Source organism: Helianthus annuus, chromosome 13 (assembly GCF_002127325.2).
Source record: "Helianthus annuus cultivar XRQ/B chromosome 13, HanXRQr2.0-SUNRISE, whole genome shotgun sequence".
NCBI classification, from domain to species: Eukaryota; Viridiplantae; Streptophyta; class Magnoliopsida; order Asterales; family Asteraceae; genus Helianthus; species Helianthus annuus.
Window position 1 is genome coordinate 83,229,116 of NC_035445.2, and position 15,046 is coordinate 83,244,161.

The window sequence follows — 15,046 nt, forward strand, 5'->3', positions numbered from 1 at the left end:
TTTACAATCAGGGTGTATAAAGAGTTTACAACTGGAGCGTAAAAAAGTTTACAATCGGGTCGTAAAAAAGTTTAAATTTTTTTTAACACGGGCGTAAAAAAAGTTATTTTTTAATAGGGGTGTAATGTAATTTTTTTTTACAACTAGAGCGTAAAAAATTTTACAACCGGGGATGGGGTAAAATCAAAAAAATTACATGTTGGCGACACCTAATAAAATTTATAAAACTTTTTACACGCCTAATTTGGAATTCTCAACTTGTTATATATACACACACTTTTAGGAGTTTACATTCGACAACCCCCTTTTCATCGAATGTAAAAATATATAAATCGTAAAAACATTATAAAATTTTACGGATAATGACAAATTTGAGGTTTGGGGAAGGGGGCAATTTTCATTAAAAGATTATAAAATTGGCACCGTGCGCAAAAAAACATTTTACGTGTGAGTTTATATTCGGCGTTCAAAAAAACGTTTACATTCAACAAAGTGCACAAATTTTTTTTACATTCACTATCGTACGTAACTTTTTTTTTTTTTTACATTCGACACCGTATGTAAAAAAACATCTACGAGTGAGTTTACATTCGACATTTAAAAAAACGTTTACATTCTATACCGTACGCAGATTTTGATTTGCGTAAAAGTGTATGTTTAAAATGTTTTTACAATGGAGTAAACAAAAATTACCTAAAGGTAAATACGATATTACACATACTCGTAAATAAATTTCAATAGGATCTAGTGTTTTACGTTGAATGTTGATTAGTTTTATTTTTTTGTTGTTTTCATAGTTGTTGAAGGGTTGAGAACGAGGCCGTAATTGAGACAAGGACAACGAAGAGACCCGAATGGAAGATCAAGAAGAAATGGAGGGTGGCGAACAATTGGACTTAAGATACCGTCTAGTTGTATCGTCTCATTACGTTGATGTAATCTATAAAACACAGTGTTTTGAGGGTTGGATGGGATCTAAATTCTTAGAAACATTCCATTAAAAAGTTGTTGCATATTTTTTTATAATTTGGTTAATACAATTAAAATTTATTGTTTGGGTCCATATTAATTTTCAAGACTGACAAGTTTTTGATCAAATGTATGACTTTGCTTTATAAATTGTGTCAGGAGTTAATTTACCATCGTAACCCTTATTGTACCATATAATATTATTTTAAAGACATGCATAAAGACAAAAAATCCAAAAGCACAATGCAATCTCAATCATCCATTTTAGATTGATCAACTAGAAAAGTAACCCGCGGCGGGGGCTAAATTTATATTTCCATCAAGTTAGATACATGAGCTGCAACCAAGAGTTTATGCCTAGATTTGTATATGTATTATGGTTGCAACTTAGGTTGTATTCAGTATAAGTATATATACCACCTAGACGCACCCCGGAAAAACACAAACGACACACCTGGTCTTTGAGAATTGAGATGGCGAAGCTCATGTAGCTCATAATCGAAACCCTATACGTCTGAAAACCAAGTCGATTCCACTCTCTCTCTTCCTTCGCATCTTTTTTGTTGCAATTTCCCATTTTAATTCCACATTTAATGAGAAAGAAGCTTTGAATGAAAAAATAACTATAAAAGAGCCCTTTGTTTTCCCAAAGAATTCATTCATTTTGTTTTATCGTTCCTTCATCCAACATTAAAAAAGAAAGACCAGGAGCCATGATCATAATATAACTATAAACAAAAGAAGAGCCCTATAGAAGTAAGTAGATGAGAAAGCAAACAGACCACCAAATTAATGTCTCCCATAAAGACTACGATTAACAATCATGCACAAACCCGACCCATAATCCACATGACCCATACTATTTTTAAAACACCATAAATTGTCTGATTAAAGTTTAAGTAAAGCTATGTTCGGCAACGTGTATATGCTATATTAAAAACTATTAATGGAAGGCAACAGTAAATAATGACGATTTTCTCATACTAAATCACACAATGAATTCACATTACATGCTCTAAATGTATGATCTCAAGTGTCACCAAATTGGCATTTTACCTCTTACAGTAACATTTGATGATAATTTCAAAAAATATGATAATAAAGACGTAAGAATCACCTGTTGTCCTCCGGGAACTTGATTCTGATGGTTTCTCGGTTGCTTCCACGTCCATGCCAAATTAAATACAAGAATTCACACCAAATTAAAAGGTAGCATGTGGTTTAAGGAAAAAGATGAATCAAACAACGATTAACAAATAATAGCACATTCACCTCAGATAGCCTTTTTAGGGTAAACGGTAGGCCATCAACAAAGCTATGATGAGCTGAAAAAAACACAATAAGACACATGAGTTCATCAAAAACTTCCAACTATCGACAGATCGAAAGCATCTAAGGAATTGATTTGGGCAAGATAATTGTTAAAGACAATTCCAACCTAAGTAAAGAAAGAACCTTGTGAACGCCGACACAACCAAACACCATTGTCATTAATCGGTTGCAATGTGAATGCACCACGATTCACATTACCCATGCTGGTGTTTTTATTTTTGGTGTACTATAGATCTGTATATTAAGATTTATTATTAGTGATTTTAAGCATTAGTGGGTTGAATCCCTTGACAAATTCCACACTTGTCCTCACAGGAACTCTTATATTGACCTTTAGATCGACTAACAGTTCAACCCATGCCAACTGAATTGGATAGAGATCCAGTTCTGGGCCCAACCAAGTTCTTAACAACATTGGTTATTACTCAATAAAGGTGTAGATTCTTGAATAAACAATTTAAAAGTTTTAAAAGAGTATACTTTTGTGGCAATTCTCAAACTTTTTTTACTTTTTATTAAGTTAAAGTGTTAAACCTTTCCGTTGACCAATGTGGGATGTACTTGAGACACCCCCAAGCTCCTTGTTGACCCATTAAGTATCCAGCTCCAAGTTCCAGTTGATCAGCAAAATTTTCATGAGTTTGTTTTCAACAAAAAACTATAGCAATTAACTTCCCAACATGTACCCTTGCTTATACTACTTGTAACATACTACTTCATCCTTAACCTGCAATATATTGTTCATAAAAAGTTTGATTTTGTATTCACTAAGTATCCCAAATCACAGTCAATCCACAAATCAAACTAAAAACCCACATCAATTTCTCAGAAAAATGAGAATCAAATCATCAAAAACCCTCGACGCACCAAAAAAACCTAAATGACGTACCTGGTCTTTAAGAATTGAGATGGCAAAGCTCGGTCTTTAGCTCATAATCGAAACCCTATACGCCGGAAAACCAATTCCGATTCCACTCTCTCTCTCTTTCTTCCTTTCGCCTCTTTTTGCGGAACCTCAAATCAGTGCTAAACCCTCAAATCCCTCAAATCAGTTCTAAACCCTCAAATCACTTCTTGTCGTTGCCACTGTTGGGGTTGAAACGTTGATAGTGACTGTGACACCAGCGCGGCGTCGAAGCGGTGGAAGGGTGGAGCTAGGGTTTACTATGGCATGTCTCCCCTTCTCTCTTGAAAAAGGAAGTAGTGGTTGGACAATAAGCAACTGCTTGTAAAACATATAAAGCAATGTACAACAGGTTAGCCTGGAACATTATCTATGCCATATGTACAACCTCCATTGCATATAATTGTTGAAAATTAGAGTATATATAAATGGTTTCTATCAATTTCTACAATTCTCATAACTTAAGATAGTTCTTATTTTACTCGTTCTTATTTTACTCGTTCTCATGTAATCTTAGTACTTTATATATATAACTAGTTTTTCCCCACCCGCGTTGCGGGGTAATAAGCCAAATATTTCTCTCTCATAACATGTATGTCTGTACAGAGGGCAAAATCGTAATTATATTTTGAACTGGAGGCGAAATCATAATTTTAAACTGAGAGCAAAATCATAATTTTGAGCTAGGGGGAATGACATAATTTTATTTTGAACTGTGAGCAAAAACGTAATTTTGAGCTGAGGGCAGAATCGTAATTTTGAGCTAGAGGAAAAAACAAAATTTTATTTTGAACTGGGAAAAAAAGTAATTTTAAACGAAGGGCGAAACCGTAACTTTAAACTGGGAACAAAATTAAAAGTGAGTTTTTGAACTGAGGGCAAAAGCGTAATTTTAAGCTAGGAGCAAAATTATAATTTTATTTTGAGCTGAGGGCAAAAGCGTAATTTTACATAAAGGACGAAAGCATAATTTTAAACTAAAAATAAAATTAAATTAAAAATGGGTTGATCCAATAGGAGGTGCCAGGCAAGCTGTCTGGCACTATTCCCTCAAGTTGTAAATGTAAATGTAGATGTAGTAAATAAATTATATAATTAATCAATTCTTCTATTTTATTACTTCTTTTAATTTTGTAAATAATTGAGGGTAGTTTGGCTATTTTACATGGATTTAACAATATTTTTTAACAACCATCTATGGTTTTGACGGTAAAAACAACCGCATAGTTACATGTCGGTACAAAGGCCAACGAATTTTAGGCGGTAATAGATAAGCTGCTTCATCTGCACCCACCAACCCATCTTCCCAACAACAATGGAAGATACCCAACTAACTTCTACACAACCACTGAAACACAGTCAAACACTGGTCTTTGCTGTCAATGGAGAGCGTGTTGAGCTCACTAGCGTCGACCCTTCAACTACTCTGCTTCAGTTCTTGCGTTCTCATACTCGTTTCAAGAGCGTTAAGCTCGGTTGCGGTGAAGGTTCGGTTCAGTTCGGTTTGGTTTGGTTTTCACAATTTTATTGTTTCTGTTTATGTTTGTGTGTTAAGGTGTTGCTTACTTGCCTGTTTATGAATATTTGTTTGTCAATGAACGAACACAAAAAGAAAATCTCATTTGGTAAGTGTTCATGAACGGTATCGAACACGTTTATTTCTTTAACGAACCTTGTTTGTGTTCGTTCAATTCGTTTACAACCCTATCGATGCCTCCATAGCCCACACTCCGATAAGTTAGCACCAGCCCACACTAACGATAAGCCGACATCTCCATAGCCCATAGTCCCACACTCCAATAAGCCGACACCTCTATAGCCGACGACACCTCCATAGCCCACACTCCGACAAATCCGACACCTCCATAGCCAGTGGCAGACCCAGGAATATTTTTTGGGGTGCGGATGAAGGGTTCAACCATGTTTTCAAGGGGTGCGATCGGTTTTTTTGCCTAAAAAATAGACTAAAAACTTTTTTTCAAAGGGTGCGCCCGCCCACCCACACGTCAAGGTAGGTCCGCCCCTGTCCATAGCCCACACTCAGAGCCACCGGCACCTCTATAGCCCACACTTAGAAGTCAATGCCTATTTTGCTAACATGTTTGGTCAACATGCCTATTTTCATTATTTTCCTGAATATGATTGTTCACTTTGGTTTTTTCTTTTTACACATATGACAACATAATTTATGAGTTTCACAATTATAGGTGGTTGTGGTGCTTGTAATGTTCTACTGTCCAAGTTTGACACCAAGCTTAAACAACTTGAAGATTACACAGTGAGTTCGTGTCTTACGCTTCTTTGCAGCATAAACGGGTGTTCAATCACAACAACCGAAGGCCTTGGAAACATCAAAGATGGATTTCATTCAATTCACCAACGTTTTGCCGGTTTTCATGCGTCTCAATGTGGTTTTTGCACTCCAGGAATGTGTGTTTCACTCTTTTCAGCACTTGTTAATTCAGAGAAAACCTGTCGACCCGAACCCGCTTTTGGTTCATCCAAACTCACTGCCTCAGAAGCCGAAAAGTCCATTTCTGGTAATCTATGTCGATGCACTGGTTATCGTCCGATTGCTGATGTATGCAAAAGTTTTGCAGCTGATGTTGATATGGAAGATTTGGGGCTTAATTCATTCTGGAAAAAGGATGCTAAACTGAATAAACTACCTTTATACGATTCAAAACAAATAACCACTTATCCTGAGTTTCTGAAAAAAGAAAGCAAATCCACAGCGGTTTTGAATTATCAGGATAAGACTTGGTATAGTCCGGTTTCTGTAGAGGAACTCGGGAGCTTGTTGGAATCCATCTCAGCTGAAAATGGTATGACGGTAAAGTTGGTTGCGGGGAACACAGGAACCGGTTATTATCAAGAAACCGAGTACTATAACAAGTACATTGATCTTAGGTGTATCCCCGAGCTTTCTGAAATTAAAAAAGCTGGCTCACGAATTGAAATTGGAGCGACGGTTTCAATCTCTAAGTTAATATTCGCTTTAAAAGAACATACAAAAGATGACCCAACCAAAGAAGACGACGTTGTGTTAAAGAAAATTGCATCCCATTTAGAGAAAATTGCTTCTGAATCCATCAGAAATGTAGCAAGTGTAGGTGGCAATTTGGTAATGGCACAAAGAAAGAACTTTCCTTCCGATATAGCCACTGTACTTCTTGCGGTGAATTCAAGAGTTACGATCTTGACAGGGGTAAAAAAGGAAACTCTTACACTGGAGGAGTTTCTTGAAAAACCTGCTTTGGATTCAAGAAATGTGCTTTTGAGTGTTTTCATTCCATGCTTGAGACCAACCAAAAATGGCTACTCGAAAAATGTTAAAAGTAAGCTTTTATTTGAAACGTATCGTGCTTCTCCACGTCCTCTTGGGAATGCTTTAGCTTATTTAAACGCTGCTTTTTCGGCTGAAGTTTGTAATGTTAACGATGGTGTTGTAATTAACCGCATTCAGCTAGCTTTTGGTTCTTTTGGTGTTAAACATGCAATAAGGGCAAGCACGGTTGAAAAGTATCTTGTCGGGAAAAAGTTAAGTGTTGATTTGATTTCTGAAGCTGTTAAATTAATAAGGGTTGCTATCTCTCCGGAAAATGGTACATCAGATCCTGCCTACCGGTCAAGCTTGGCTGCTAGTTTTCTGTTTGACTTTCTCATGCCAATAGTTGATCCTGAAATTAGTTCAAGATTGACGATCGATGATTGTGAAAGAACAACATTGTTGTCACCTGCAAAGCAAGTTATAGAATCGAGCCATGAACATTATCCTGTTGGTGAACCGGTCATAAAATCCGGTGCTACAATCCAAGCTTCTGGTTTGTATCACTTATCACTGTTATCAGTAGTTTATGTTTACTTTCAAAAAAGGTCTAAAAGTGAAAGAACGGGCGGTCAAGGAGGTTGGGTAATGGGTTTGGGTAATTTTGCCGGGTCAACATCAAAACATATATTTCTACTTGAGATAGTCCCCGTGGTTTCTCGAAATTTTGGATTTGGTCCCCAGCTTTCCAAAAGTACACGGATGATCCCGGTGGTTTGCACTCTGTAACGCATTAAGTCCCCAACTTTTGCCAAACGTACATGGATGGTCCCCTGCGTTTGCACTTTGTAACGTATTTAGTCCATAACTTGGACCTCTTAAAACCTTTAGATTTGGTGGCTGGGGACTAAATGTGTTACAAAGTGCAAACCACAGGGACCATCCGTGTACTTTTGAAAAAAGCTAGAAGCCAAATCCAAATCCGTGTACTTTACTCTTTTTACTTTAAGACAAGGTCCAATGGTTCAAAATGGGTTTGGGTTGTTTTAACTTTTAAGTATGGACCAGTCGGTTGGGTCAAACTCAGACATGTATTTGTGGCTTTAATCATACAGGTGAAGCGGTATTTGTAGATGACATTCCTTCACCGTTGAACTGCCTTCACGGAGCATTCATTTACAGCACCAAACCTTTAGCACGTGTAAAAAGCATTAAACTGAAGTCCGAAAAAGATGTCAATGCTGTTGTTACATTTCAAGATATTCCAAAGGGAGGTGCTAATATAGGGGCTATAAATCATTTTGGAACAGACCCATTATTCTCTAATGAACTTACTCAGTGTGCTGGCCAGCGTATAGCATTTGCGGTATTTTAATTCTCTTAAATATTATATTTTTTTATTTTTTTTTGATGAAAGTCATGTAGAATGCACATAGGTTTAACGAAACAATGTTTTTAAGGTTGCGGAGACACAGAAGAATGCTGACATGGCAGCGGGTACAGCAACGGTTGATTATGATATTGAAGACTTAGAACCACCTATATTAACCGTTGAACAAGCAGTCGAGAAATCGAGCTTTTTTGAAGTCCCGTTGGTCTTAACTCCGTCACAAGTTGGTGACTTCTCAAAGGGAATGGCGGAATCTGATTACCAAATTCACTCTGCTGAGGTGTTTTAAATTTTTAACTAAAAGTTTATTTTTTTGGGGGCATTATTTTTTTTTAATTATTCATTTCTTAATTTGTAATTTCTATCCAGATCAAACTTCCATCACAATACTATTTCTATATGGAATCACAAACAGCATTAGCTGTTCCAGATGAAGACAACTGCATGGTGGTTTATAGTTCCAGTCAGGTCCCTGAATTGGTACAACGTGTCATTTCCCGATGTCTTAATATTCCCGAACACAATGTTCGTGTGATTACACGACGGGTTGGTGGCGGTTTTGGTGGAAAGGGTTCTAAAGCTATGCCCGTAAGTATCAATTGTTAAACTACAATTTTTCGTTATAATTTTGCATTTACTTTTACTAATATTGATAATATAGGTTGCAGCAGCATGTGCACTTGCAGCATACAAACTACGCCGTCCTGTAAGAACATATGTAAATCGAAAAACCGACATGATATTGGCAGGAGGGAGACATCCAATGAAGATAAATTACACGATTGGATTCAAATCTAACGGCAAAATCACAGCCCTACATCTTGATGTTTTAATAAATGCCGGGATGTCACCGGATGTTAGCCCTGTAATACCATGGAAATTGGTTGGTTCACTCAAGAAATACAATTTTGGTGCCCTTTCATTTGACATTAAAGTATGTAAAACCAACCATTCTAGTAAATCTGCTATGCGGGCCCCAGGAGAAGTGCAAGGATCCTATATAGCCGAAGCTGTTATAGAACATGTTGCGACTCATCTTTCGTTAGATGTCGGGTTGGTTAGGGAGATGAACTTTCATAGTTATGATAGCCTCAAGTTATATTATGGTAATAGTGCGGGTGACCCTTTAGAGTATACTTTACCTACCATATGGGATAAGTTAATGAAATCTTCAAACTTTGACAGTAGAGTTGAAATGGTAAACAAGTTTAATAAAAACAATATATGGCGTAAAAAGGGTATCTCTCGGGTTCCCATTTTGCAAAATGTGTCATTGAGACCGACACCTGGTAGAGTGAGTATATTACAGGATGGTTCGGTTGTGGTTGAAGTTGGTGGTATTGAGTTGGGTCAGGGTCTATGGACCAAGGTTAAACAAATGACCGCGTACTGTCTAAGTGCGGTTAAGTGTGATGGAACCCATGGGCTCTTGGAGAAGGTTCGGGTCATACAAGCAGACGCTTTGAGTATGGTTCAAGGCGGGCTTACAGCTGGAAGTACTACTTCTGAGGCAAGCTGTGAAGCTATTAGACTTTGCTGCAATGTGTTGGTTGAAAGACTTGTGTCATTGAAGGAAAAAGTGAAAGAACAAATGGGTTCGGTTAGTTGGGAGTTACTTATTATGCAAGCGAATATGAAATCGGTGAACTTATCAGCAAGTTCGTATTTTGTACCTGAGTTTACATCTAGGAGTTACATTAATTATGGTGCTGCAGTTAGTGAGGTAACTAAGTTCCATGACCAATATAATCGTCGTTTAGTTGTTTATATGTGATGCGATTATGTTGGAAAAACAGGTGGAAGTAAATCTTTTGACTGGAGAAACCAAAATGTTGCAAACAGACATCATATATGATTGTGGACAGAGCTTGAATCCTGCTGTGGATTTGGGACAGGTTTGTGTTCATAATAATCTTCTATATTTAATAAATGAATTTTGATTTCCTGCTTCTTTTTCGACTAAATAATAATGATTACACCATAAGTCATATTCTTTAATTTCTTATAAAAAATCTTTGAGAAATATGTGATTTGTTATTTGTAAATACACAGGTTTCTAACCTAGTTAATAGATGATAAATAATGATTCATGTTGGACCGAACTACCAAAGTCTTCTTGTTCGGGGTTGTCTTGGTGGCGGTATAGTGTCATTTTTCATCTTCCCTAGCTAGAATAAAGTCATAAAGGCTGTAAACATTAACAACCCGCTAGAAATTCCCCAGGCCAAATGCCTGGTATATATGTATAAGGATATATCAAGCATAAACATATGAATGTAAATTATGGGTATAGATATAAAGAGAGCATAATCTTTGGAGAAGTAGAAAGAGGACCTTTTATCTAATAGGGTCGGCCTTGGTGGGCCTAAGCCCACGGGCCTGGGCCCGATACGAGGGTTTCCTACTTTCCTCTTCAATTCACATTATAGGATTATTTACATATCATTATTTAACTTTTACAGGTTGAAGGGGCTTTTGTGCAAGGAATTGGGTTTTTCATGCTTGAAGAATATCTTACAAACTCTGATGGTTTGGTGGTTGCGGATAGCACATGGACATACAAGATACCCACAATTGACACCATTCCCAAACAACTAAATGTGCACATACTTAACAGTGGACATCACAAAGACCGCGTTCTTTCTTCAAAAGGTACGTGATCCTCCTGTTTTGGTTTTCAAAGTTATCATAAACCAATGAATCAAGTTCAATAACTGAATGTTTTTGTTCATCTGACATGCAGCTTCTGGTGAGCCCCCATTGCTTCTTGCAGCTTCAGTTCATTGTGCAACTAGAGCTGCTATTAAAGAAGCAAGAAACCAACTTGATTCTTGGAAGGGGTTAAACGGTTCTGATACGTTTTTCGAGTTAGATGTTCCTGCTACAATGCCAGTGGTGAAAACACTATGTGGGCTTGATAATGTTGAGGTCTACCTCCAGAGCTTGTTCATGTCTAGATCATAAATACAATATGCTTTGTCGTTGCAGTTCATGTCGTTAAACATGTATCTTGTATTATTATTAATAGAATAAAACCACCATTTCTATCATGTTTCTTGATGTAAAAATTGAATCAAAGTGCATTTTTTTATATGGTTAACCCTGGAACGTAGATAGTAGTGTTTGTATTCTGTATTCCTTTCTGTAAACATGACCAACCAATCAGTTTGACTGATTTGTACTTTGGTGTTATAAAATGAGGATTAATAACCTCCATGCATTACTTCTATGAGACTTCTGTTATTACTAGACCACTAATATACGCATACTATAATTAACAGACTGAACAGAATCACGAACGTAACTGCTAAATAGTTAAAAGTTCAAAAAACAAGAATCTGACCGACAACAGTCCGTTCGCATGGATGGCCCATCCGCACGAATGGTGCATCCGTCCTAAGCAGTCTGTTAACGAACTGTTCATATTTCCGTTTTTCTATTCTGATTTCATGTTACTTATCGTTGATAGTCAGAATACACTCATGTTACTTTACTTATTATTTTCTTAACGTACTAAGTACTTTAATTCTGTAACATAAATCCTCCAACTCCAACCCACTCCTTCGTTTGCCTGTAGGGTAACCTCGGCATTCCTGTACTAGACCCATCATAACCTCGGCATTCTTGTACTATGTTCGTCTACCCCTGCCAAAACTACGCTTACGGGGATCCTAGCTCAAAGTTAGCAAAACTGTGAGTATACTTGAACCCCCTTTTCTTTTACCACACTTTGGGGTGTAACATGTTAATCTATTGAACTTACACTCATACTTTTATACTAAATGCACAAACAATCCTTAGACATGCATGCATACGTTATACTTGATGCTTTAATCTGGGTTTGTACGTTTTGTGTTGAACTTGTCATTAACTTCGTACGAGCCTAACCTTAACATGTATAGCGCTATAGGAGTAACGCACCGCCTGCGAACGTTGGGTTATGTTGACAGCTTTTTGCGTTAACTTCGTACGAGCCTAACCTTAACATGTATAGCGCTATAGGAGTAACGCACCGCCTGCGAACGTTGGGTTATGTTGACAGCTTTTTGCGTTAAACTTTGGGTTGACTAGTTTATTCACATGCCAGTTTATTGTTTATCTTGAATAGCTAGCTTGCCATGTGGATTCGTTTAAAACTTATTTTACTTATGCTATGTATAGAAAACTTGTATACTCGCCAATGACTTGTGTGTTGAACTGTACTTTTAACATGTTGCAGGATGATGCTGATGACATTAAACTGGGAGTAGCGTTGATGCTTTAGATACACACGTAGACAACTTAGGTTCTAAATTGTTGTATCAGTTTTTGTAATATGTTTTGTTGTATTTGCTTCGTTGTATTTGAACATGTTGTATTTTGAAATTTGATGTATTGTAACATGACAAGTTTTATGCAATGAAATCAGTTTATCTATATTATTGTCACTTTTAGTGTTATGTTGCAATGAATGATCTCGTTTTCGTCTCACTCCGATGTTTCCGCCATCGGTTGGGGGTGACAGTTAGGGCTTTAAGGAGATGAAGTTGTGTGTTTTTTGCAAGCGTCGATGGTGCGATTTTTGGTTCATGAAGATGTGAATCAGTCACGATCTGAAACAAAAAAAAATCGAATAAAGTTTTGGTGTGGTTTAGCGACCAAGATCTGAAATCGGACAACCACCATCAAGATCAAGTATGTTTTCAGGTTTAAGAAAATATTGTTTAAGAGATCTACTTTTCTTATATGTATTTGTTTAAAATTTTAATTTTGTATCATTTTTTTGGTTGATTTATTTTTGGTGTTTTATGATGGATTGAAATGGCAAAAGAAGAAAAGTACATTAACTTGCTTTTAATTAGGTGGGTGTTAATGGATAAAAACATACTTTGATTTGATTATTTTGAAGTTATGAACCTGCAAGATCTGGTATTTTTTATGTAATACTACGTAACCAGGTGTTAGAAATGTAACAATCGAAGCAAAAATGTTTGTTACGTTTTGTGTGTTACAGAATAATGCTTGTTACAGAAATAAAGTGCGTTGTTACATTTTTCAGATTATTGTAAAAGTAGTGCATTGTTACATTTTTGTGTTGTTACGGAAATAAAGTGCATTGTTACATGTTATCAGATTTTTTTTTTTTTTTTTTTGTAAAATTTAAGTGCCTGTTACAGAAATAAAATACGTTGTTACATTTTTTGTGTTACAGACATAAATTGTATCTAATCATGTATGTTACATTTTATGTAACATAAATGATATAGTTAACATTTTTTGTGTCAGTTATATGTAAATATAAAAAATAAAGTAATCAAATTTACATAAAAAACAAGAAAACAAAGTACATCAAAAGTAAAAAGTGGGTTTTGTTGTTGTTGTTACACAACTACCTATTATGTTTCGGAAATAAATTCTATTAATAAACAAGTGATTTATTTCCTTTTTTACATATTCCTTTATATTCATTTTAGTTTGTTTCTAATTTTAATCTCTGTTGTTCTTATTAATTTGTTTTTTCAACATCATTTAATTTCACCATGTTTGTAGTGTTGTATTGGTTTCGATTCTTGCAACCTTCTCATCTCATTTTCAGCACCAGTGTCAAGGTTTGAATCGTTAGACGAAGGATTTTATTATTGTTTCATATGTTAGCTCACTTGTTGTATAAAATAAAGTTTGTTGTTATATAATTTAGCTTGTTACAAAAGCAACTAGATAAGGGATTTTTTTTGTTCTTACGGACAAAAAATGAAAATTTATGTAAATGCATGTCATATTTTTTATCATGTAAAAAGTGTATTTTGTTGTTATTACACAACTACCTAGCATGTTATAGAAATAAAGTGTTATAGAAATAAAATGTTCTTTGTTGTTGTTACATATATGATGGTCTGTTACAAAAATTAAAGTGTCTTTATTACATATGTGGACGTTACTTTGATCATGTAAAAAGTGGGTTTTGTTGTTGTTGTTACACAAGTGATATATGTAAGCTTTTTGTGTAAACTATTTATGCAACTTTTTTGTGTAAACTATTTATGTATCTTTTTTTTTGTGTCAATTTACATTTACATTTATTGGCTTTACTTTTTTTTTATTAGAACATACCTAATATTTTTCTGCATTTACAACTTAATTTTGAAGTAACTGATAAAAAGAATTAGAAGAATAAAGAAAAAAAGTGAAAAAAGTTAGAGAGAGGAGAAAGAGTAAAAAGTATAAAAAATATAAAAAAATTAGAGAGATGAGAGAGAATAGACAATGACCTTTTCTAGATAGCTATGTGATTTGATGTATCTGAACATGCACATTTGTCAAAAAGCAGGTGGATGTCACTGTACCCATGCAAGTTACATTTTTCAAAGGGATCAAATCTATACAACCTATTAAAAGCCTTAATTAGGGGACACATGTCCACCTCCTAGGGCCTCTAAATCTGTTTTTCCCGCCAAAAACATCATTCTCCTCATTATCCTTGAATAACCCGACACGGGATCCACCAACGAATTTGGGTCCTCAATATTCGCTCCATATTTAATAGAACAAACCGATCAACTTTCCCATTCACCTTTCTTCTCTTATACTCTTTGTGTTTTTAGGGTTTTCTTACCTTTCTATCTATCCTTTGATTATTCATCAGATCGGACAACGATTCTTGAATATGTTATTTCTTTAATACGTAATGTTTTAATCTCTAATTGTATTTGTTCTTATGTCTGATTTTACTGTTTTTTTTTCCTTTCTATAGTTTGATTCTTCATCAGCTGTTGTACCGATTCTTCGAACATCCAAGGTATGTATGTTATTCCTGTAATACGTAATGTTTGAATCTGTAATTATATTTGTTCTTATTTCTGATTTTAGGGTTTTTTTTCGTTTCTATAGTTTGATTCTTCATCAGCTGTTATACCGATTATTCGAACATCCAAGGTATGTATTTTATTCCTGAAATACGTAATTTTTGAATCTGTAATTTTTTCTTCTTATCACTGATCTTTGGGTTTTTTTGTAACCGTTGTTTTAATCTGTAATTTTATTTGTAAGATCATCCTCTATCTTTGAAATTTAAAATTTTGGATATGTAATCTGATGCGTTATTTTTTTGTAACCGCTGTTTGTAGGTTTTGAATATGACGGAAACTTCATCAAGGTAATTTATGTTTATCTTCTACATTATGTTTTGTACTATAAGTTATTATTA

General features: G+C 35.4%; 1 protein-coding gene and 1 long non-coding RNA gene across 4 annotated transcripts; one reads left to right on the forward strand and one right to left on the reverse strand.

The window, feature by feature from the left end:
* Positions 1-1,211: 1,211 nt before the first annotated feature.
* On the reverse strand, positions 1,212-3,601 carry LOC118485665. Of its 3 annotated transcripts, none has more exons than XR_004877364.1 (4): positions 3,191-3,601; positions 2,836-3,028; positions 2,087-2,294; positions 1,212-1,524 (listed from the first exon to the last, which is right to left on the reverse strand). It is a non-coding gene; the product is annotated as an uncharacterized LOC118485665 (long non-coding RNA). The 3 variants fall into 3 exon arrangements; XR_004877363.1 differs by lacking the exon at positions 1,212-1,524 and adding an exon at positions 1,540-1,697; XR_004877362.1 differs by lacking the exon at positions 1,212-1,524 and having other exon boundaries at positions 1,929-2,294; positions 3,191-3,597.
* Positions 3,602-4,461: 860 nt separating this feature from the next.
* LOC110898388 (indole-3-acetaldehyde oxidase) lies at positions 4,462-10,963 on the forward strand. The gene is made up of 9 exons (XM_022145171.2): positions 4,462-4,692; positions 5,413-7,029; positions 7,589-7,839; positions 7,934-8,143; positions 8,233-8,451; positions 8,525-9,586; positions 9,660-9,758; positions 10,326-10,515; positions 10,607-10,963. The coding sequence occupies exons 1-9, from the start codon at positions 4,521-4,523 to the stop codon at positions 10,825-10,827; spliced, it is 4,041 nt and encodes a 1,346-aa protein (XP_022000863.1). The 5' UTR covers positions 4,462-4,520; the 3' UTR covers positions 10,828-10,963.
* The last annotated feature ends 4,083 nt before the right edge of the window (positions 10,964-15,046 follow it).